General features: G+C 44.8%; 1 protein-coding gene across 2 annotated transcripts in view; it reads left to right on the plus strand.

Annotated features, from left to right (window-relative positions):
- LOC129821308 (cordon-bleu protein-like 1) overlaps positions 1–23,592 on the plus strand; it is a 45,497-nt gene that overhangs the window by 366 nt on the left and 21,539 nt on the right. For both annotated transcript variants that reach the window (XM_055878822.1, XM_055878823.1), the window contains exon 2: positions 174–260. In XM_055878822.1, the coding sequence (XP_055734797.1) occupies positions 174–260 (87 nt within the window). The remainder of the gene's footprint in view (positions 1–173; positions 261–23,592) is intronic.

Consider the following 23,592-nt stretch of genomic DNA (forward strand, 5'->3'; position numbering starts at 1 on the left):
ACTTTGCATGCCGGGCAACAAAGGGCAAGTTACCATCCGAAACGCTGTCCTGATTGTCAATAGGGTTTCGACCATCCACAGCAAGCATTCGGATGGGACAGCTCTAGATGAAAACCTGTGCAATTTTAGTTATGAAATATGAATAATTGTGTGCTTTGCTTCACTTTCGGTAGTCCAAGGGACTTTGTTAAACCTGTGCAGCTAGACATGGATGATAATGTGTCCCAACGAAGTCCACGACGACGACTCTCTGGCTCTAGGTATGTGGATTCATTCTGGGTGTATTTACTAATTAAGAGGCTTCTGTGTGAGAACGTATTTGGATTCATTCTGTCAGCTGTCAGCCAACAGCTTTTCTTCTCAACTCTAGTCTACATGACATTATTGTTCACTTCACGTTTAGAAGTAACATTAGTCACTATTATTTGGAGGTGTTCCGAAATGCTTCTAAAGATTGATGAGGTGACAAAAAACGTGTATATTAGATCATTACTGTGGAATTTTTAAACATGTGAGATCATCTTGAGATGACATCAGTTGGAAAATATGAGACTTTTGTAACCCATGGAGTCTTATGTCATTCCAAACCCTTTTCAGTTCAAACCTTTCCCGATTTAACTGGGATTCCTTAAATTCATTAATCTATTCTATACCATTCTATACCCCCAAAAAGTTAACTGTTGCAACACATTTTTGGACACATGTTGCAAGCGAATTGCAATTTAGTGACATAATTGCATGTCTAAGGGAAAGGGTTTGACTAATTTAGTAGCCCACAACCAGAGGTTCATGAGATGTGCATTTTTCAATCAACTCTAACCTATATTCTTCCACCTCATACTGAGTACGTGTAGTAACTAAAGTAACAGTTGTTGCAGACATTGAAGTAATTTTTGAACTCCACTAATTTCCTGCATTCAGAGTTGTTCTGAGAAATTTCCTTGACCACATGTTGAGGTGATGGGAAGCGTTTTGGAGGCAAACCAGTGTGCATCTCATGTGCATTATAATCAACGACTGGCTATTTAATTTTTGTCAATAAAGTTCAAAATAATTGTTTGTATGGATGATTGTTTGTATGGATATATCACGTAGTGTAGATGGTCCGATAGACCACTGTGTGTAGTGTGTAATAATCACCTATCCCAAATATTCCACTGGTGGTGAAACAAAATGATCCATGAGAATATGTTTGTCTTTCCTAATATTGAATATCAAACAAGAGTCAAAGATCATCTCTTTACAATATGTCACAGTCATAACACTTTTAAAGTCCCATTTATTTGGTTCAGGAACGGTTGCTTGGAGATGATGTCAGCTGACAGTATTCCATTTGGTTGGAGGCGTTGGCTCTTAAACTGGGAGGAGTGAGTTTCCAAAGTTCTTTGCGATCTTTTAGAGTCACTGCTCACTCCTTTGGCATGCAAGGGAGGGATACAGACATAATGTGATTTTAATTAGAAGTGATATGGAGAATTTGAAGGCTTGATAACAATGAATGTAAAGTTTCCGTTTCTCCAGTTGCTGACTTTCCCATATTGAGACTGAAATACATTCATGCATCCATGTCATAAGTTTCATTTATAATATAAATAATTTGTAAATTAAAACCACTCTCTCCGTGAACTGTTGGGTTATTTGTGGCTTCTCATACTTGGAGCCATTAGACAAATGCTTCTGAAAATTCATCCCACTTTTCAAGTGCAATGACTTGTAGAGATATCACTTGGCCCTCCACGCCATGCTACATTTGTTATCCTACTACTGACACTGCCAAAACACAGGCCCTCGTCCAAAACCATGGGAAATAATATGGAGTTGGACCCCCCCTCCCCCCCTTTACTACCATAACAGCCCCCACTCTTCTGGGAAGGCTTTCCACTAGATGTTGGAACATTGCTGCTGGGACTTGCTTCCATTTAGCCACAAGAGCATTAGGGCGGGCACTAATGTTGGGCGATTAGGCCTGACTCGCAGTCGGTGTTCCAATTCATCCCAAAGGTGTTCGATGGAGTTGAGGTCAGGGCTCTGTGCAGGCCAGTTAAGTTCTTCCACACCGATCTCGACAAAACAATTTCTGCCACAAAGTTGGAAGCACAGAATCGTCTCTCATGTCATTGTATGCTGTAGCGTTAAGATTTCCCTTCACTGGAACTAAGGGGTCTAGCCCGGACCATGAAAAACAGCTCCATACCATTATTCCTCCTCCACCAAACTTTACAGTTGGCACTATACATTCAGGCAGGTAGCGTTCTCCTGGCATCTGGCAAACCCAGATTCGTCTGTCGAACTGCCAGATGGTGATGTGTGATTCATCACTCCAGAGAACGCGTTTCCGCTGCTCCAGAGTCCAATGGCGGCGAGCTTCACACCATTCCTGCCGACCCTTAGCATTGCGCATGGTAATCTTAGGCTTGTGTGCGGCTGCTCTGCAATTTCATGAAGCTCCCAACAAACAGTTATTGTGCTGACATTGCTTCCAGTGTCACGTTCCTGACCTTATGCGGCCGGGGTCCGCACCTTGGATTGGGGGGGGGGAGTACTGTCACATTCCTGACCTTATTTTCCTTTGTTTAGTCTTTATTTAGTTGGTCAGGACGTGAGCTGGGTGGGTATAGTCTATGTTCTGTGTTTCTACGTTTAGGTTTGTCATATTGGCCTGATATGGTTCTCAATCAGAGGCAGGTGTTTTGCGTTGTCTGGAAACCATATTTAGGTAGCCTGTTTTTCACTGTTGGTTTGTGGGTGATTGTTTCCTCTGTCAGTGTTTGTGCCACACGGGACTGTTTTGGTTAGATTTACTTTTGTTATTTTGTGTCTTGTTCAGTTTATTATATTAAAACTATGGACACTTACTACGCTGCATCTTGGTCCGATCCCTGCTACACCTCCTCTTCAGACGAAGAGGAGGAAATCTGCCGTTACAGAATCACCCACCAACCAAGGACCAAGCAGCGCGGTAAAGGACAGCAGCAGCAGCGGCAAAATACACAGGACTCCTGGACATGGGAAATTCTGAATGGTAAGGGACCCTGGGTTCAAGTTGGAGAATATCGCCGCCCTCGTGAAGAGCTGGAGGCAGCTAAAGCTGAGAGGCGGTGGTATGAGGAGGCAGCACGGAAGCGCGGCTGGGAGCCAGAGAAGCAGCCCCAAACATTTCTTGGGGGGGGGGGGGGGGGGGCTCTCGAGGAGTGTGGCGAAGTCAGGTAGGAGACCTGCGCCAACTCCCTGTGCTTACCTTGGAGAGCGAGAGTATGGGCAGACACCGTGTTATGCGGAAGAGCGCACGGTGTCTCCTGTACGTGTGCATAGCCCGTGCCGGTACATCCCAGCTCCTCGTATCGGCCGGGCTAGAGTGGGCATCGAGCCAGGTGCCATGAAGCCGGCTCAATGCATTTGGTCTCCAATGCATCACCTCGGGCCGGTGTACATGGGACCAGCCTTACGCATGGTGTCCGCGGTTCGCCAGCACCGCCCAGTGCGGGCTATTCCACCTCGCCGCACTGGCCGGGCTAAGGGGAGTATTCAACCAGGTAAGGTTGGGCAGGCTCGGTGCTCAAGAGCTCCAGTACGCCTTCACGGACCGGTCTATCCGGTGCCACCTCCTCGCCCCAGTCCAGTACCACCAGTGCCAACACCACGTACCAGGCTTCCTGTGCATCTCCAGAGCCCTGTTCCTCCTCCACGCACTCGCCCTGTGGTGCGTGTCTCCAGCCCGGTACCACCAGTTCCGGCACCACGCACCAAGCCTCCTGTGCGTCTCCAGAGCCCTGTACGCCCTGTTGCTGCTCCCCGCACTAGCCTTGAGGTGCGTGTCCTTAGCCCGGTACCACCAGTTCTGGCACCACGCACCAGGCCTACTGTGCCCCTCAGCAGGCCAGAGCTGCCCGTCTGCCCAGCGCCGCCAGAGCTGCCCGTCTGCCCAGCGCCGCCAGAGCTGCCCGTCTGCCCAGCGCCGCCAGAGCTGCCCGTCTGCCCAGCGCCGCCAGAGCTGCCCGTCTGCCCAGCGCCGCCAGAGCTGCCCGTCTGCCCAGCGCCGTCTGCGCCGCCCGTCTGTTCTGAGCCGTCGGAGCCGCCCGTCTGTTCTGAGCCGTCAGAGCCGCCCGTCTGTCCTGAGCCGCTAGAGCCGTCAGTCAGGAGCCGTCAGTCAGGAGCCGCCAGAGCCGTCCGCCAATCAGGAGCCGTCCGCCAGTCAGGAGCCGCCCGCCAGTCAGGAGCCGCCCGCCAGTCAGGAGCCGCCCGCCAGTCAGGAGCCGCCCGCCAGTCAGGAGCCGCCCGCCAGTCAGGAGCCGCCCGCCAGTCAGGAGCCGCCCGCCAGTCAGGAGCCGCCCGCCAGTCAGGAGCCGCCCGCCAGTCAGGAGCCGCCCGCCAGTCAGGAGCAGCCCGCCAGTCAGGAGCCGCCCGCCAGTCAGGAGCCGCCGGAGCCGCCCGCCAGTCAGGAGCCGCCGGAGCCGCCCGCCAGTCAGGAGCCGCCGGAGCCGCCCGCCAGTCAGGAGCCGCCGGAGCCGCCCGCCAGTCAGGAGCCGCCGGAGCCGCCCGCCAGTCAGGAGCCGCCGGAGCCGCCCGCCAGTCAGGAGCCGCCGGAGCCGCCCGCCAGTCAGGAGCCGCCGGAGCCGCCCGCCAGTCAGGAGCCGCCGGAGCCGCCCGCCAGTCAGGAGCCGCCCGCCAGTCATGAGCTACCTCTCAGTCATGAGCTACCCCTCAGTCATGAGCTGCCCCTCAGTCATGAGCTGCCCCTCAGTCATGAGCTGCCCCTCAGTCATGAGCTGCCCCTCAGTCATGAGCTGCCCCTCAGTCCGGAGCTGCCCCTCAGTCCGGAGGCGCCAATCAGTCCAATGGGGTTATTTTGGAGGGTCGCCGTTTTGAGGAGGCCACGGAAGCGGGGATTGACTATGGTGGAGCGGGGACCACGTCCAGCAGCAGAGCCGCCACCATGGACAGATGCCCACCCAGACCCTCCCCTATAGGTTCAGGTTTTCCACACCTGGGGGGGGGGAGTACTGTCACATTCCTGACCTTATTTTCCTTTGTTTAGTCTTTATTTAGTTGGTCAGGACGTGAGCTGGGTGGGTATAGTCTATGTTTTGTGTTTCTATGTTTAGGTTTGTCATATTGGCCTGATATGGTTCTCAATCAGAGGCAGGTGTTTTGCGTTGTCTCTGATTGGGAACCATATTTAGGTAGCCTGTTTTTCACTGTTGGTTTGTGGGTGATTGTTTCCTGTGTCATTGTTTGTGCCACACGGGACTGTTTTGGTTAGATTTACTTTTGTTATTTTGTTTTGTGTCTTGTTCAGTTTATTATATTAAAACTATGGACACTTACTACGCTGCGTCTTGGTCCGATCCCTGCTACACCTCCTCTTCAGACGAATCCTCTTCAGACGAAATCTGCCGTTACATCCAGAGGCAGTTTGGAACTCGGTAGTGAGTGTTGCAATCGAGGACAGATGATTTTTATGTTCTACAAGCTTCAGCACTCAGTGGTCCCGTGAGCTTGTGTGGCCTACCACTTCGTGGCTAAGCTGTTGTTGCGCCGAGACGTTTCCACTTCACAGTAACATCATATACAGTTGCCCGGGGTAGCTATAGCAGGGCAGAAATTTGACAGACTGACTTGTTCGAAAGGCGGCATCCTATGACGGTGCCACGTTGAAAGTCACTGAGCTCTTCAGTAAGGCCATTCTACTGCCAATGTTTCTCTATGAGACTGCATGGCCATGTGCTCAATTTTATACACCTGTTAGTAACGTGTGTGGCTGATATATAGCCAAATCCACAAATTTGAAGGGGTGTCCACATATTTTTGTATATATAGTGTACATAGCTCTATGAACACAATGAAATTCACTTGAGGATTTGCCAAATTAGCCTAGGCCTAGATTAAATCTAGTTCTACTTGGCCATTGAAAAAGTAAGGTTCTCCCATCTCCACAGAGGAACTCTGGAGCTCTGTCAGAGTGAACATCGGGTTCTTGAACTCTGGAGGCCCTTCTCCCCCGATTGCTCAGTTTGGCAGGGTGGTAAGCTCTAGGAAGAGTCTTGGTGGTTCCAAATCTCTTCCATTTAAGAATGATGGAGGCCACTGTTGTCTTGGGGACCTTCAATGCTGTAGAAATGTTTTTGTACCCTTCCCCAGATCTGTTTCTCAACACAATCCTGTCTCGGAGCTCTACGGACAATTCTTTCGACCTCATGGCTTGGTTTTTGCTCTGACATGCGCTGTCAACTGTGGGACCTTATATAGTGTGTGCCTTTCCAAATCATGTCCAATCAATTGAATTTACCTCAGGTGGACTCCAGACTGAGGGATTTTTAAAAATGTAATCAATTTTACAATAAAGCTGTACCATAACATAATGTGGAAAAAGTCAAGAGGTCTGAATACTTTCCGAATGCACTGTGTGTCATTTCCTCAATACACACAAATACAAGTCTTTTTGTATCTCATCGGTAGAAACAGGCCATCTACATCTCCTTGTTGTACGCAAACCACAATATCTAGAATTCATAGCGATTTCAGGACATAGTACCGCCTCTGTCGGGGTGGATCCTGTTGAGAATGGGTAGCTAACAGGTAGCTAACGTTACACACTGGACCAGCCACTTGTTCATAGAACATCAGCTTGCGAATAACTTTTTATTTTTTGTATCGACAAAAACTGTAAGGTTTAGTCATGGTGTGGTGCTCCGTACATGGATGTGCAAACTGCGAGAAAGCACAGGCGGTTGGGGTAACATTTCATCTAGTGATGCACCGATATGAAATCTTTGGCCAATATCCGATATTTTCCTTGCCAAAAAACCCGATAAAACCCGATTAAACATTTTAGCAGCCTTTTAAGCATTATAGTACAGATAAATAGTTAACACACATGGATGCAGTGGCCTATGGCACTGCATCTCAGTGCAAGAGGCGTCACTACAGTCCCTGGTTCGAATCCAGGCTGTATCACATTCGGCCGTGATTGGGAGTCCCATAGGGCGGTGCACAATTGGCCCAGTGTCGTCCGGGTTTGGCTGGGGTAGGTTGTCATTGTAAATAAGAATTTGTTCTTATCTGACTTGCCTAGTTAAATAAAGGTAACACACACACACACACACACACAACACACTGACCAAAAAGTTATTTTGTTGGCATTTACGTATGTTCCCATTACCAGTAAAACATAATCAAAACCTATTTATTTCACTTACTTGCTGTGTTGTGCTGTTTTGTTGTTCATTTGTTCAGTCGTTTCCTTCTCAACCAGGATTTATATGGAACGCCGTTTGGGTCTTTGCATGTGTAACGGCTGTCGTCTTCCTCCTCGTCTGAGGAGGAGAAGTTTGAAGGATCGGAGGACCAATGCGCAGCGTGGTAATTGTTCATCTTATTTAATGAAAGTGAACAACTCAAAATACAAAAACAACAAAGTGAAAACCGAAACAGTTCTATCTGGTGCAGACACACAAAGACTGAAAACAACCACCCACAAAACCCAACAAAAAACAGGCTACCTAAATATGGTTCTCAATCAGGGACAACGATTGACAGCTGCCTCTGATTGAGAACCATATCAGGCCAAACACAGAAAACCAACACAGAAATAGAAAACATAGATTACCCACCCAACTCACGCCCTGACCACACTAAAACAAAGAAAATACAAAAGAACTATGGTCAGAACGTGACAGCATGTCAATAAAGATACACGTCAAATAACACTATATGACTTGTCAAATAACTAGTTTAAGTCACCTTGACTCCATAAGCAATTAAATATACTGGAGCTAGGCATAAACATTGTCTGTGTCTTGTTGTCATAGTAGGTGTGTTTATAAGTAGGTTTCAACTTCTACTGTAGTTTTCTCTGTATTATGGAGGGTTAGTTGATTTGTTTATGTAAAGCTTGGAAGTCTAAATTTAAGAAAAGCTGAGTTATTAGTAAAGAGGGGATGGTGTGGGTGACTGACGTGTGTGTGTGTGTGTGTGTGTGTGTGTGTGTGTGTGTGAAGGTTAGTATATATTATCTATTGACACAAGCGGGATGGGTGGATTTAGTACTGTACCTTGTTTGAGTGTGTATTGATGGGGACAAAGTAGTCAAATGTTGGGAAGTCACTGACTAGTGTGTGTCGTACAAACTGGTCCAACTGCTGCTGCTGATTACTCTGACACCAGCTTCAGTAGTACAGATCCTGTAGACCTATTGGATGAAAGCTTTCAGCCGAGAACAACCTCAAGCTCAACGTCATCTGACTCAGAAGAGGAAAAGACTGCATGTGACTGGCAAGAGCCAAATTGTGTAGTCTGTGAGTCTAATTTCATGGAGCTCATGAAGTTCAACACGAGACAAGGTTCACCAGCTGAAGAACATTCAGGATCTTGCCTGGAACATTCCAGCTGCATCAGAAACCATGGATCAATTCATTGTGGTATTCATGAAACGTATTTGGAAGTAACTTGCCACACTCTTACTGCTAAAGCAAATGATGCAGGGAGTTGGTGTATCATTTCAACTTTCATTTGTTGGTACATAAATATGTTTCAATAAAACAGATTAGTCTGTCAATGTAGCAAATAAGTAGACATTGCTTGAATTCACAACAACGTTTATTTGCGCTGGAGACCTAGGTGAGTTTACACAGCTCAGCTGTATGCAGGAACAGTTATGGCAATGTATGACATATATAACATAACACCTATAATAAATACTACAGTTCTACAAAGGGAATACTTGCATATGGTGTTTGGGGGATAGCAGTGAGTTCACTTTGACACAAGGGGAGATTGTTGTTATGGGATCTTTCATATCTCTTCTTGAGTCATCAACTTTTTTGTATTCATTGTGTTAAATTGCTTGAATGGCCCCAACAGCACAAGCAGGCAAGGGGATTTGATGTCCTCTGCCTAGCTTCTCATCCCACGTAGAACAAACTCCAAAAAGAATCTGTAGACCATCAAGCAGTTTTGTCTGTAAGAGAATGACAAAAACACTATTTGACTTTCATGGGTAATCGTTGTTTACTGTCTTTCTAATGTAACAGAACAATGCAGAATATTGAATGTTTCACAGACACAAGCAAGCTAGCTACAACACACAGGTGTGGTTACTCAAAAACTAATATGAGTCATAAAGCCAAAGTCATTCCTTTACTCTTCATCATCAAAACGTTTCTCCAGTTTTGCTCCTAGTGAAAAACAGTGCGTCTAGCTAGCTATAACGTTAGGCTACAGTACGTTTTGGGTATAGCAAACAAAAGAAAAATAGCTTAACATGGCTAGCTTGTCTTGTAGTGCTACTAGCAATCCCCGTCATGGCCGACTTGATCATACAATTGTACTGTACTGAACAACACTGCCTCGTGTAAAAAGAGAGCTGATATTACTAGCTAGCTACCGACAGCAAAACAACTTACTTGTTTGCCATTTGCCCTCTTAGTCCAGCTGGTCTAAATAGTGTCTAGCAGTGAAGTTTCCCTTTAATATCTACTAAAAGAACATTTTTGTCACCGCAGCATCTGTTTGAAATGACATCTGGTCTCATTTTGAAATTCTTCACTTGGCAACTTTGCATTTATATGAATAGAGCTGCACATACAGGCCTACAGTAAAGGAATGTAGGAGGAGGATGTCTAGATTTTCTGACAGTTTTGTATTTTATAGGTAACATTCCTCGCTCCAAACGAGCGTTTCTCAAACTTGGTTCTCAAGACCCCAAAGGGTGCACGTTTTGGTTTCTGACTTAACATTACACAGCTGATTCAAATGATCAAATCGTGATGATTATTTGAATCCGCTATGTAGTGTTAGGGCAGAACGTACACCCCTTGGGGTCCCGAGGACCGAGTTGATCTATGCTCACAGCTATGTAAAGCCTGCGCTGATAATGGGACACACCTTTAACCATGATCTCACATGGCAGGCTTCTCTTGGGGTGGAGCCGAGTATGGAATTGGTTAAGGTATTATGACTCGCCACAGCTGTTTCCAGACATTTTGGCAGGCCAAGGGCACAGCTGCACTTTTGAATTTAATGATGAAAGCTATGGTGAGAGGGATGGGCCAAATTCTACAACCGATAGATATGAGGAAAATATAGCTGCAAGCTGAAACCATTGGGGTCCAAGTCAAAACACTGCCCTATAACCTTATTTTATGTGTTATAGTGCCAAAATGTAGCATACTGGCAGCCATACAACTCTAATATGATCTACTGAACACCCATGTTTTTCCATGGTAAAAGTTATAGTTCTTTGAGGCAAACTTGTTCCTTGTGGAGAGGACCTTGTGAAACATATACCACAATTTAAAATCCAAGTTTGCCATTTCAACTACTGTGACGTTAATTAATTGTAAAAATATTATCGGAGACCTAATCCTTTTATACTCCTGCAAAGTTTCAACTCCGAACAGAAGAACTATTATGGAAATAGTTGGGCCTCTACAATGTGTGACAGAGTGTTCTCATTTGTCAGGGTCTAGGCTTGTGATTTCCTCACTGGGTGCAGTTAAAGGGGAAAAAAGCTACTTATGTAAGGTAAGATGATGATTCAGCAGAAGGAGAACCCGCAGAGTTCTAGTATTCTTTCCCCTTGAAACTTTTCTGAGGGATAAAAGGCTCTCTGTACAGCCAGGAATAGACTTCCCAATTGGACCAGGAACTAGCTTACACCTTTACCACCAAACACTTCACTAAACTCTGAAAGCCAATAGAGGATGACATTTATATCATTCACTCACAAATGTGACAAACTAATATGAAAATGAACACATTTCTTAATACATTTTCAATGCACAACTTTTCAGTATTTAATGATATGTTTGTGCAATGATGATTATACGTTTGTGCAATGTCGCATTACCGACAATGCTGTTTGATAGATTCAATACAGCAGATAAAGATATCGCACAGTGTTGAGTGACTTGTCACCGATCTCTCAGGCCTTGTTGTAGTTTCTGTGAAGAGGTCAGTGGCATTCCAACGGGGACCCACACCACTCTTAGCAACCACCACATTAAACGTAATGGAGAGGTGGAATCACTGAATTTAGTCAGTATTAAAACTTGGTGGAAAAAATGTAATTGAGACCTTAAGACAAGCTTGTATTTACTAACCTCGTCATTTCTTTGGGAATACAAAGGTTTTTCATGTCTGGTGGACGGTATGCTTTATGCCTCAGAGGCCTAAAACAGACAGTGGCTATCATCCAGAGAGCGAGGAATAATGGGTTGTCTTTGTGCAGTTGAAGCCAACGCACTGACCGTAAATACCACTGAATTCTTATTACTGGAGTTGAACTGGTTGTACACACAACCAGTCAACATTATGCTCAAATTGCCCCAAATTAATTGGTAGGCTATTATAGGATTTTATGTGCTCAGTTTTATTTTCAGATAGAGCACTAAATCGACACTCATCACAATAACGCTCGGTGCAAATGAGGTTATTATAAATGTCTCTAGAATGTATGTACACTGCTAGATCGCAAATAGTCAAGACTGTGTATGAAGTCTTGGCCCGTGCTTTGTTTTCTGTGGTGCACTCTTCTGACACATAACAGTTGGAAGCCACCTACCTTCCACCCCCATAACAGAGTGTTTTTCTGTTAAGAAGGTCTGAAAAAGAGTATGTGAAGCAAATCTCTAGATCATTTCCTTGTTTTCCATGCCATATATTGAATAGGTCACAGCAGCATGCATTTAGCAGCCAGATAGCCTAATAGTTCAAACATTTTTGTAAGAATATATATTCTTCATAAGGAATAGCCTATTCGTACATTATCTTATTGCACTGTGGCAAATTTCATTTTTTTTTCATATTTCATCTGTGTCTTTTACTTGGAAAACTGTAATCACAAAACAAGATCATAGTTATGTTTCCATATAAAGTATGAAGCTCTTGGTCCCTTGATGACTTTTTGGAAGCACCAGTGCATGTGATGAGCATCAGGAGAGACCGCAGAACAGCAGTCTGCTGCTTCTTTGATAAACACTTCAGTGTAGACAATGCAGCATTGTCTAAAAAGAATGAGTGCAGTGTGATATATATATAAGTATGACTCAAGGGGAAATACTCTCTTCTCCAGCACTGCTCATCCCGGACTAGGGGTGAATGGCGGGAACCCGGTTACCGAGATTTACCGGGATTTACCACTCCCTTTTCCCCCGAGATAAATAACTGAGTGAAACTGGCAATTACAATCAATTATTTACATGAACAGCATATCATGAAGTGGAAGTGTTAAATGATATGCGATCTGGCTTGTCTATGGCCTCTGGATGATGAATCATCAACGCCTCAGGATGGGGACAGACAGCCCATCTCAGTATGGAGCGCACTTCACAATGCAATGTAGACCTTTCATCTCATCATGGTCATTTTTTTTCTTGTGACAGGTAGACCTACATTTGCTACAGCATAGTCTATGCTACAGTAATATAAAGACAGAATGCGTGTCTAATTTACCCATCGCCATCTGGCTTTCGGGGGTCACCTTATTTTTTTAGTTGTAAAGATGTTTGTATTTATTGCCGCAAACAGCCTATCACTTGAATATGGTTGCTTTAAATCAATGCATGCGCAAGCACTCTCTGTCTTTCTCTCTGTCTCAACTGTCTCAACATCCAAAATAGATAATCCTGTTCTAGATTTATACAGTTGAAGTTGGAGGTTTACATACACTTAGTTTGGCAAGTCAGTTAAGACATCTACTTTGTGCATGACACAAGTAATTTTTCCAACAATTGTTTACAGACAGATTATTTCACTTATAATTCACTGTATCACAATTCCAGTGGGTCAGAAGTTTACATACACTAAGTTGACTGTGCCTTTAAACAGCTGGGAAATTCCAGGAAATGTCATGGCTTTAGAAGCTTCTGATAGGCTAATTGACATCATTTGAGGCAATTGGAGGTGTACCTGTGGATGTATTTCAAGGCCTACTTTCAAACTCGGTGCCTCTTTGCTTGACATCATGGGAAAATCAAAAGAAATCAGCTAAGACCTTTTTTGTTAAAAATTGTTAGACCTCCACAAGTTTGGTTCATCCTTGGGAGCAATTTTCAAACGCCTGAAGGTACCACGCTCCTCTGTACAAACAATAGTACGCGAGTATAAACACTATGGGACCATGCAGCCATCATACCGCTGAGGAAGGAGACGCGTTCTGTCTCCTAGAGATGAACGTACTTTGGTGCGAAAAGTGCAAATCAATCCCAGAACAGCAGCAAAGGACCCTGTGAAGATGTTGGAGGAAACAGGTACAAAAGTATCTATATCCACAGTAAAACGAGTCCTATATCGACAACCTGAAAGGCCGCTCAGCAAGGAAGAAGCCACTGCTCCAAAACCGCCATAAAAAAGCCAGACTACGGTTTGCACATGGGGACAAAGATCATACTTTTTGGAGAAATGTCCTCTGGTCTGATGAAACAAAAATAGAACTGTTTGGCCATAATGGCCATCGTTATGTTTGGAGGAAAAAGGGGGAGGCTTCTAGCCGAAGAACACCATCCAAACCGTGACGCACGGGGGTGGCAGCATCATGTTGTGGGGGTGGTTTGCTGCAGGAGGGACTGGTGCACTTCACAAAATAGATGGCATCATGAGGCAGGGAAATTATGTGGATATATTGAAGCAACATTTCAAGACATCAGTCAGGAAGTTAAAGCTTGGTCGCAAATGGGTCTTCCAAATGGACAATGACCCCAAGCATACTTCCAAAGTTGTGGCAAAATGGCTTAAGGACAACAAAGTCAAGGTATTGGAGTGGCCATCATAAAGCCCTGACCTCAATCCTATAGACAATTTGTGGGCAGAACTGAAAAGGCATGTGCGAGCAAGGAGGCCTACAAACCTGACTCAGTTACACCAGCTCTGTCAGGTGGAAGTTAAGCAATTTAAAGGAAATGCTACCAAATACTAATTGAGTGTTTGTAAACTTACTGACCCACTGGGAATGTGATGAAAGAAATAAAAGCTAAAATAAATAATTTTCTCTACTATTATTCTGACATTTCACATTCTTAAAATAAAGTGGTGATCCTAACTGACCTAAAACAGGGAATTTTTCTAGGATTAAATGTCAGGAATTGTGAAAAACTGAGTTTAAATGTTTAAAGGTGTATGTAAACTTCCAACTTCAACTGTATATAGGCCTATATATAGATGTCCTAGCTTACCTCTTTCAGGTAATACATTCAATGCAGTATTAGCCTTTGTATTTAGCTAATTTAATGATGGGTTATGCATAATAAGCTTCTAACTTACAGCCGCTGTCTCTTGCGCAATATGCACACACCTGTGCTCTGGTAGCCTCTCTCCTTAAACACTCCTTAGCTCTTGGAGTCCCATGCAGGAAAAGCTAGAATAGGTTGCAGGACATTATTTTTTTTGTATTTCTTATAGCGATAGACTTTGAAGAGGGACACAAGCTCTTGTTTGCTGAATGTTAAATACAGCAGCCAATAGAACTCACGCGCAGTTTGAAAGAAGAGCGAACCCCCTACGGCGGTAGGCTATAGCAGTTATTTATTTAGACTCGTAACCATTCAATCTTAGTGAAGAGACGTGAAAGCCTCCTGCATCTCATTATAGTCCTATATTATTCAGGGATGTCATTGGAATGATGAAGATAAGGACAACAAAACGTATTTTATGTAACTGTTGAAAGCGAGGAAAGAATGATGCAACAATAGAGAGAAGAGGTAGGCTAATATTAGGGGAAATATGAAAGGTGTGAATATATGCGTCAGCTTACTAATTATTCAAATAGGCCCTTTTTTTCAAATTAAAATCAAATTCACTAGCCTATACGCATGTGCTGTACCTGAATCGCATGTTCTCTCCCTGCTGTTTTTAATTGAACGACGTGAGTAATTCCAGTCAATATAATACAGTACAATAATACAGTTCACACTCAAAAGATTAGCCTACTGGAGCTAGATTAATTTATTTACCTAAGGTCTCTTATAGCTAGCAACATCTATTGGATTTTATAATTTTCTGTTGTGCATAATGTGGCTTACATCATATACACTATATATACAAAAGTATGTGGACACCCTTCGAATTAGTGGATTTGGCTATATCAGCCACACCCGTTGCTGACGGATGTATAAAATCGAGCACACAGCCATGCAATCTCCATAGACAAACATTGGCAGTAGATTGGCCCGTACTGAAGAGCTCCGTGACTTTCAATGTGGCACCGTCATAGAATGTATATCTATATTTACATATCTACCTCAATTACCTGGTACCCCTGCACATCGACTCGGTACTGGTACTCCGTGTCTATAGCCAAGTTATCATTATTCATTTTATATTTATTCCTCGTGTTATTACTTTTCTATTATTTCTCTAAGTAAGCATTTCACAATTGGTCTACACCTGTTGTTTATGAAGCTTGTGACGAACAGTTTGATTCGATTTTTATGTCCTCGCAGAAAGGACAAACTTGTTCCTGTCAGTGCCATACACATATTATTACATACACAACATAAGCTTCAGCTGACTATCTGATGGATTTAAATACCCTTAAATAGCTCCTAATTCCACCTCTTATCAAGCCAAAAGCAATGGATTTAAACATACACTTGGACTGGAACACATTACTTGTTGTTCTCATATCGTAATGCTTGGCAGATGTTTACCCTGTCTTGACTGTGCCAAGGTGTAGGTCTTACCGTGAAATGCTTACTTACAAGCCCTTAACCATCAATGCAATTTTAATAAAATATTTGACTAAATAAAGTAACACAATAAAATAACAATAACGAGGCGATATACAGGGGGTACAGGTTAGTCTAAATAATGGAGGTAATATGTACATGTTGGAAGGAGTAAAATTACTATGCATAGATGATAAACAGTGAGTAGCAGCAGTGTAAAAAGTGCAAATAGTCCAGGTGGCCATTTGATTAATTGTTTAGGAGTCTTATGGCTTGGGGATAGAAGATGTTCAGGAGCCCTTTGGACTAGACTTGGCGCTCTGGTACCGCTTGCCATGCGGTAGTAGAGAGAACAGTCTATGACTTGGGTGGCTGCAGTCTTTGACCATTTTTGAGGCCTTCCTCTGACACCGCCTGGTATAGAGGACCTGGATGGCAGGAAGCTTGGCCTCAGTGATGTACTGGGCCATATACACTACCATCTGTAGCACCGTACGGTCCCATGCTGAGCAGTTGCCATACCAGGCGGTGATGCAAGCGGTCAGAATGTTCTCGATGGTGAGCTGTAGAACTTTGTGAGGATCTTGCTTGTACTGAGAATGTTCTGCAGAAGCAAATTTGACCTCTGAAATTTGGCGTGTGGGGAAAAGTGGGGAGAGAACCAGTCAGACTAGGTTGATCTCTTCTGTGACCTGCGCTGGGTGATTTTCATGTACAGTACATGGAATTCAAGGATCACCCAGAATGTTTTCAAATTACATTGATTGACTGACTGGCTGACTAACTTACTATCAGCTGGAGTCTCAGTGGTAGTAAGAAGGAAAGAAAGTGCTATAAAAAATTATGTGTGCGTCTCAAATGGGACCTAGCTATTCCCTTTATAGTGCACTACTTTTGACCAGTGCTATGGCCAAAAGTGGTGTACTAAAGGGAATAAGTTGCCATTTGGGATGGTCCAATGTTACTGAAGTGAAATAAGGTGATTCATAAGAGAGGGTTATTACAGTACATACTGTATATTAACGCTTAGCCAACCTGAAGTTATTAATACCCCCGAGATACTTATCAGTTGTCTAAATAAGGGTGTGAAATTTGCCAAGCAAGTTTGAAGCCTGCATAGGAACATGTTATGGGAAAATGGTTTTGTTTTGCCTAAAACAATAAAGGATACACACAGGAAGTGGGGAGTTTTCATAGAGTTGCTCTTTTTTCTTATCTCTCTCCATCCGTCCCACACAGCTCCTGGAGTATTGGCCTTTCCAGACCTTCTCTAAACAGCTTGTGTTTACTGTGAGTGACCTCTTACCAAATTACCAGCTGTAGCCCTGGCCCTGTGTTTTGTCTTTCCACAGGGATTTACCCCATTCTCTGCAACCCCACCCCCATCCTGTCACGCGAATTCCCACCCACTACTACCTCCAACCACAAGTTGTCCCCTTATCATCTGATATAGCATTTCTGTTAAATGAAGGACAAACTCAAAAGACAAAATACTATTTACAGAGGAAGTATACCAAACAATCTATTTGAGTAGACAACAACCTATTTGTTGCCCTTACACTTGGAGCATGAACTGAGTGGCACTTGATCATTGTACTGTATCAAGCACTTAGTTCTGTTATTTTAAGCGAACAAACCTGTGAAAGTGACATGTACAGTACAAAGTGGGGCAGAGGGTGCAGGAAAAGACCTGATGTTGTTAAATCTCTCTTGATCTGGCGCTCTCATTGTAAGACGTAGGAAATTTACAGGAGCTTTGATCTGGCGCTTTCATTGTAAAATGTAGGACATTTAAATGAGCCATTGTACGCTTACTACCCAAGGTCAAACTGTAGCTTCCTGTTTTTGGTCACAAATATATTTAATAGGCAGATGGTGACCGCTTGCATATATTTTTCTAATTTAGACAACAAAGTACAGCACGGGACACTTCAAGTACTCTGTAATAGACCGTAACAAGCAGCATCTGTGCCCTGCTTTTCAATGCGTTTCAGGTCATGTTTCAACCTGTATGCCATTCCTGGCATTATTAAGTATTATGGGAACTGAAAAAAAGTTGATATAGATGTCACTCTGTTTGTGAAATCTGACACAACATACTGTAGATATTGGTGCTTTAAATATGAATATATGGTTCTGAGTTTAGCTTGCCTATTATTACATTTTCTCATATGCAAGCTTCTAGGGAGAGTAATAAGTGCTGACAGGCTCCATAATTAACACTCATTGTTACATCACCGGCCTGGGCAGCAGTGTTCATTTTGGCACTCTTCTTTTAGATTTAGTCTGGTCTTAGTCGTTTGGACCAGAATGTCATTAAATCTTAGTCACATTTTTCCCGTTTGAATAATGATTAGTCTAATTATACGAAAACAGTGGGTCATTTTAGTCAACTAAATGCCCCTTTTTTGTTGTTGTCACATCACACTTGTATTGCCTCATTTATCCTGTATTAAACATAAATCACTGAATTCCATGTGCACAAACATACAGCCTTGTCCTACAAACATAATTTTCTGCAGACCATCTTATTCTCTTCCCAACAGCAGAAATATGACAAACATCTATACTAATATCTAAGAAATATCTGGCCATGTAAATTCCTATTTAAGCCTACATAGATATTGCACTTTACATATAAAACAAAGATTCACACAAGCGCAGAGAGAGGGAGAGACTAGCACAATATCACCAGATGTGTCACGTTCCTGACCTGTTTTCTGTTGTTTTGTATGTGTGTGATGGTCAGGGCGTGAGTTTTGGGTGGGCAGTCTATGTTTTCTGTTTCTATGTTGGTTTTGGGTTGCCTGGTATGGCTCTTAATTAGAGGCAGGTGTTTTGTGTTTTCCTCTAATTGAGAGTCATATTAAGGTAGGTTGTTCTCACTGTTTGTTTGTGGGTGATTGTCGTCCGTGTCTGTGTCTGTGCACCACACGGGACTGTAGCGTTTGTTCGTTCGTTTGTTATAGTCTGTACCTGTTCCTACGTGCTTCGTGTTTTATGTAAGTACTCTCGTTCAGGTCTGTCTATTTCGTTTTGTTGTTTTGTAAATTTATAAAGTGTTCTTCGTGTGTTTAGTTTCGTCTGGTTAATAAAGTATTATTATGTATTCACAACCCGCTGCATGTTGGTCGAATCACTACTCCTCCTCTTCGTATGAAGAGGAGGAGGAACAACGTTACAAGATGCTGTTGCAAAGTATTGGCAAAATAGTATTGGTTGCACCTCCATCACTGTCCAGCGCCGTCTGAGCCATCTGTCTGTCCAGCGCCGTCTGAGCCATCTGTCTGTCCAGCGCCGTCTGAGCCATCCGTCTGCCCAGCGCCGTCTGAGCCATCCGTCTGCCCAGCGCCGTCTGAGCCATCCGTCTGCCCAGCGCCTTCTGAGCCATCCGTCTGCCCAGCGCCTTCTGAGCCATCCGTCTGCCCAGCGCCTTCTGAGCCATCCGTCTGCCCAGCGCCTTCTGAGCCGTCCGTCTGCCCAGCGCCTTCTGAGCCGTCCGTCTGCACAGCGCCTTCTGAGCCGTCCGTCTGCACAGCGCCTTCTGAGCCGTCCGTCTGCCACGAGCCATTAGAGCCGCCCGTCTGTCCCGAGCCATTAGACCCGCCCGTCTGTCAGGAGCCGCCAGAGCCGTCCGTCAGTCAGGAGCCGCCAGAGCCGCCAGCCAGTCAGGAGCTGCCCTACAGTCAGGAGCTGCCCTACAGTCAGGAGCTGCCCTACAGTCAGGAGCTGCCCTACAGTCATGAGCTGCCTTACAGTCATGAGCTGCCTTACAGTCATGAGCTGCCTTACAGTCATGAGCTGCCTTACAGTCATGAGCTGCCTTACAGTCATGAGCTGCCCTACAGTCATGAGCTGCCCTACAGTCATGAGCTGCCCCACAGTCAGGAGCTGTCCCTCAGCCCGGACCTGCCAGAGTCCCTCAGCCCGGACCTGCCAGAGTCCCTCAGCCCGGACCTGCCAGAGTCCCTCAGCCCGGACCTGCCAGAGTCCCTCAGCCCGGACCTGCCAGAGTCCCTCAGCCCGGACCTGCCAGAGTCCCTCAGCCCGGACCTGCCAGAGTCCCTCAGCCCGGACCTGCCAGAGTCCCTCAGCCCGGACCTGCCAGAGTCCCTCAGCCCGGACCTGCCAGAGTCCCTCAGCCCGGACCTGCCAGAGTCCCTCAGCCCGGACCTGCCAGAGTCCCTCAGCCCGGACCTGCCAGAGTCCCTCAGCCAGGACCTGCCAGAGTCCCTCAGCCAGGACCTGCCAGAGTCCCTCAGCCAGGACCTGCCAGAGTCCCTCAGCCAGGACCTGCCAGAGTCCCTCAGCCAGGACCTGCCAGAGTCCCTCAGCCAGGACCTGCCAGAGTCCCTCAGCCAGGACCTGCCAGAGTCCCTCAGCCAGGACCTGCCAGAGTCCCTCAGCCAGGACCTGCCAGAGTCCCTCAGCCAGGACCTGCCGCCCCTTATCCCGGTGCTGGCCCTTATCCCGGTGCTGGCCCTTATCCCGGTGCTGGCCCTTATCCCGGTGCTGGCCCTTATCCCGGTGCTGCCCCTTCATTTAGGTGGTTTTAGTTGGAGGGTGGTCATTGGGAGGGGAATACAGAAGCGGGGAGTGACTATGGTGGTGTGGGGACAGCGTCCGGAGCCTGAGCCACCACCGTGGTCAGATGCCCACCCAGACCCTCCCCTGGACTTTGTGCTGGTGCGCCCGGCGTTCGCACCTTGAGGGGGGGGGGGGGGTTCTGTCACGTTCCTGACCTGTTTTCTGTTGTTTTGTATGTGTGTGATGGTCAGGGCGTGAGGTTTGGGTGGGCAGTCTATGTTTTCTGTTTCTATGTTGGTTTTGGGTTGCCTGGTATGGCTCTTAATTAGAGGCAGGTGTTTTGCGTTTTCCTCTAATTGAGAGTCATATTAAGGTAGGGTGTTCTCACTGTTTGTTTGTGGGTGATTGTCGTCCGTGTCTGTGTCTGCGCACCACACGGGACTGTAGCGTTTGTTCGTTCGTTTGTTATAGTCTGTACCTGTTCCTACGTGCTTCGTGTTTTATGTAAGTACTCTCGTTCAGGTCTGTCTATTTCGTTTTGTTGTTTTGTAAATTTATCAAGTGTTCTTCGTGTGTTTAGTTTCGTCTGGTTAATAAAGTATTATTATGTATTCACAACCCGCTGCATGTTGGTCGAATCACTACTCCTCCTCTTCGTATGAAGAGGAGGAGGAACAACGTTACAAGATGCTGTTGCAAAGTATTGGCAAAATAGTATTGGTTGCACCTCCATCACTCGGTCGCGGTATTGCCATTGTTATCAAAATTCCACAGACACCGCAGCCACATTGATGTCCAAAAATAGAACGGGGGTTCATGACTTTGAACGGGAGCTAATGACTGTTTCTCCCAGGCAGTAATGTAGTCGGTCACCAAACCTCACTTCAAAATTGAGTCTCAAGTCCCCCGTGCTCGAGTCCGAGTCACCAATGGTCGAGTCACAAGTCTTTATGGCTGAAGTCCGAGTCCCAGTGCTCGAGTCCTAGTCCAAGTGCTCAAGTCTGAGTAACTGGCTCCACATTAACCAAAAATAAAGTTATTTACCCAGTCAGATATAGTTTAGTGGCAAGATGAATTTAGTCAATAAATTGTTTGCTATCCCTTTTCCTTTCTTTCTGTGTCACTAAATGCAAAATCTTCTCAAACGTTCTAGATAGAAATTCCATTAATGGAGCCAACGTTAATCCTTATTCAACATGTCAGAGAGGCATGTTTGTTCTACATCTGAACATTCCAAAAGGTTGCGTCCTGCTGAATGCGCCCCAGGTTGTTAGCTAGAACTACAGTGCATTTGGAAAATATTCAGACCCGTTGACTTTTTCCACATTTTGTTACGTTACAGCCTTATTCTAAAATCAATGAAATCGTTTTTTCCCCCTTCAATCTAAACACAATACCTCAATTACAAAGCAAAACAGATATTTAGACATTTCTGCAAATGTATAAAAAAATACAAAACTGAAATCACATTTACTTATGTATTACTCAGTACTTTGTTGAATCACCTTTGGCAGTGATTAAAGCCTTGAGTCTTCTTGGGTATGGCGCTACAAGCTTGGCACATCTGTTTTTGGTGAGTTTCTCCCATTGTTCTCTGCAGATTCTTTCAAGCTCTGTCAGGTTGCACAACTATATTCGGATCTCTCCAGAGATGTTCGATCGGGTCCGGGCTCTGGCTGGGACACTCAAGGACATTTAGAGACTTGTCCTGAAGCCCCTGCTGCGTTGTCTTGGCTGTGTGCTTAGGGTTGTGGTCCTGTTGGAAGGTGCACCTTTACCCTATTCTGAGGTCCTGAGTTCTCTGGAGCAGGTTTCCATCAAGGATCTCTCTGTACTTTGCTCAGTTCATCTTTCCCTTGGTCCTGACTAGTCTCCCTGTCACTGAAAAACATCCCCACAGCATGATGCTGCCACCACCATGCTTCACCGTAGGGATGGTGCCAGGTTTCCTCCAGGCGTGAAGCTTGGCATTAAGGCTAAAGAGTTCAATCTTGGTTTCATCAGACCAGAGAATCTTATTTATCATAATCTGAGAGTTTTTAGGTGCCATTTGGCAAACTCGATGCGGGATTTCATGTGCCTTTTACTGAGGAGTGGCTTCCGTCTGGCCACTCTACCATAAAGGACTGATTGGTGGAGTGCTGCAGAGATGGCTGTCCTTCTGAAAGTTTCTCCCATCTCCACAGAGGACCTCTAGAGCTCTGTCAGAGTGACCATCCGATTGCTTAGTTTGGCCGGGCAGCCAGCTCTAAGAAGAGTCTTGGTGGTTCCAAACGTCTTCCATTTAAGAATGATGGAGGCCACTGTGTTCTTGTTCAGTGCTGCAGACAGATCTGTGCCCCGACACAGTCCTGTCTCGGAGCTCTATGGACATTTCCTTTGTCATTATTGGGTGTAGATTGATGAGGAAAACATTTATTTAATACATTTTATAATAAGGCTGTACCATAACAAAATGAGGAAAAAGGGAAGGGGTCTGAATAATTTCTGAATGCACTGTAGCTGATGAGGTAACATGACTGAACAAGGTGTAGCATAAACAAATGGTTTTAGAATGACCAATGCACGATAGAAATTTGTAAAAATGAAGTGGCGGTATTATGGGTCATATCTTTTGAACATTAGGGGCTAGATTCAAGTCGTTTTCTCTGAGGAAAAGAGGGAGACTTGGATACTTTGGCAACATACCTTGGCTATGAAATGCAGTGGGGAAAGTGAGAGGGTTAAGCGACCCCCCCCACCCCCACCCCCCACCCCCCCCCCCATCTGTGCTGCTAATATGAATTGTGCTTATCGCTGAAAAACTCTCAATCTCTCCAAAAACGATTGTTCAGTCAAATTAGTAGTCCGATTTTAGTCACAGTGAATTTAATCTCGTCCTGTTTTAGTGAACTGAAAGAAAACATTTGCCTTTTGTTATAGTTTATTCTGGGTCTATTTAGTCAGTTATAGTCTCGTCAATTGCCACTGAAAAATAGGTGTTGGACGAATATTTTAGTCACTATTTTTGTTGATGAAATGAACACTGCTGTACAGTAGACCCAATCAGGTGGAATAATCAGCTACCTAGTAACCACTACTGTAACTAACAACATCACTTAGATCATATCATTAAAACCTACCCATGCACACTGCATGTACTTAATCATTTCTGTTTTTCCAATGAGTTTTCTAATACTGTTTACTATTTCACATTTGACCGATTAACCAAAACCAGACAAAGGTTTGATTAAATACAAATGTGGATCAGATGTCGAAAACAAAAGAAAGTTTATTAGAATTGAGACTTGTGGATCCATCAGATCAATAATGATAAGGTAAGGCCAGTAGTTACATAATTAAATCGGCCTCATCTCAACAACCCTATGCAAATGAGTACAAGTCAGAGGCTTAAAGCTTAAGTCTT

The sequence above is a fragment of the Salvelinus fontinalis genome, chromosome 23 (genome assembly GCF_029448725.1).
Source record: "Salvelinus fontinalis isolate EN_2023a chromosome 23, ASM2944872v1, whole genome shotgun sequence".
Classification (NCBI taxonomy): Eukaryota; Metazoa; Chordata; class Actinopteri; order Salmoniformes; family Salmonidae; genus Salvelinus; species Salvelinus fontinalis.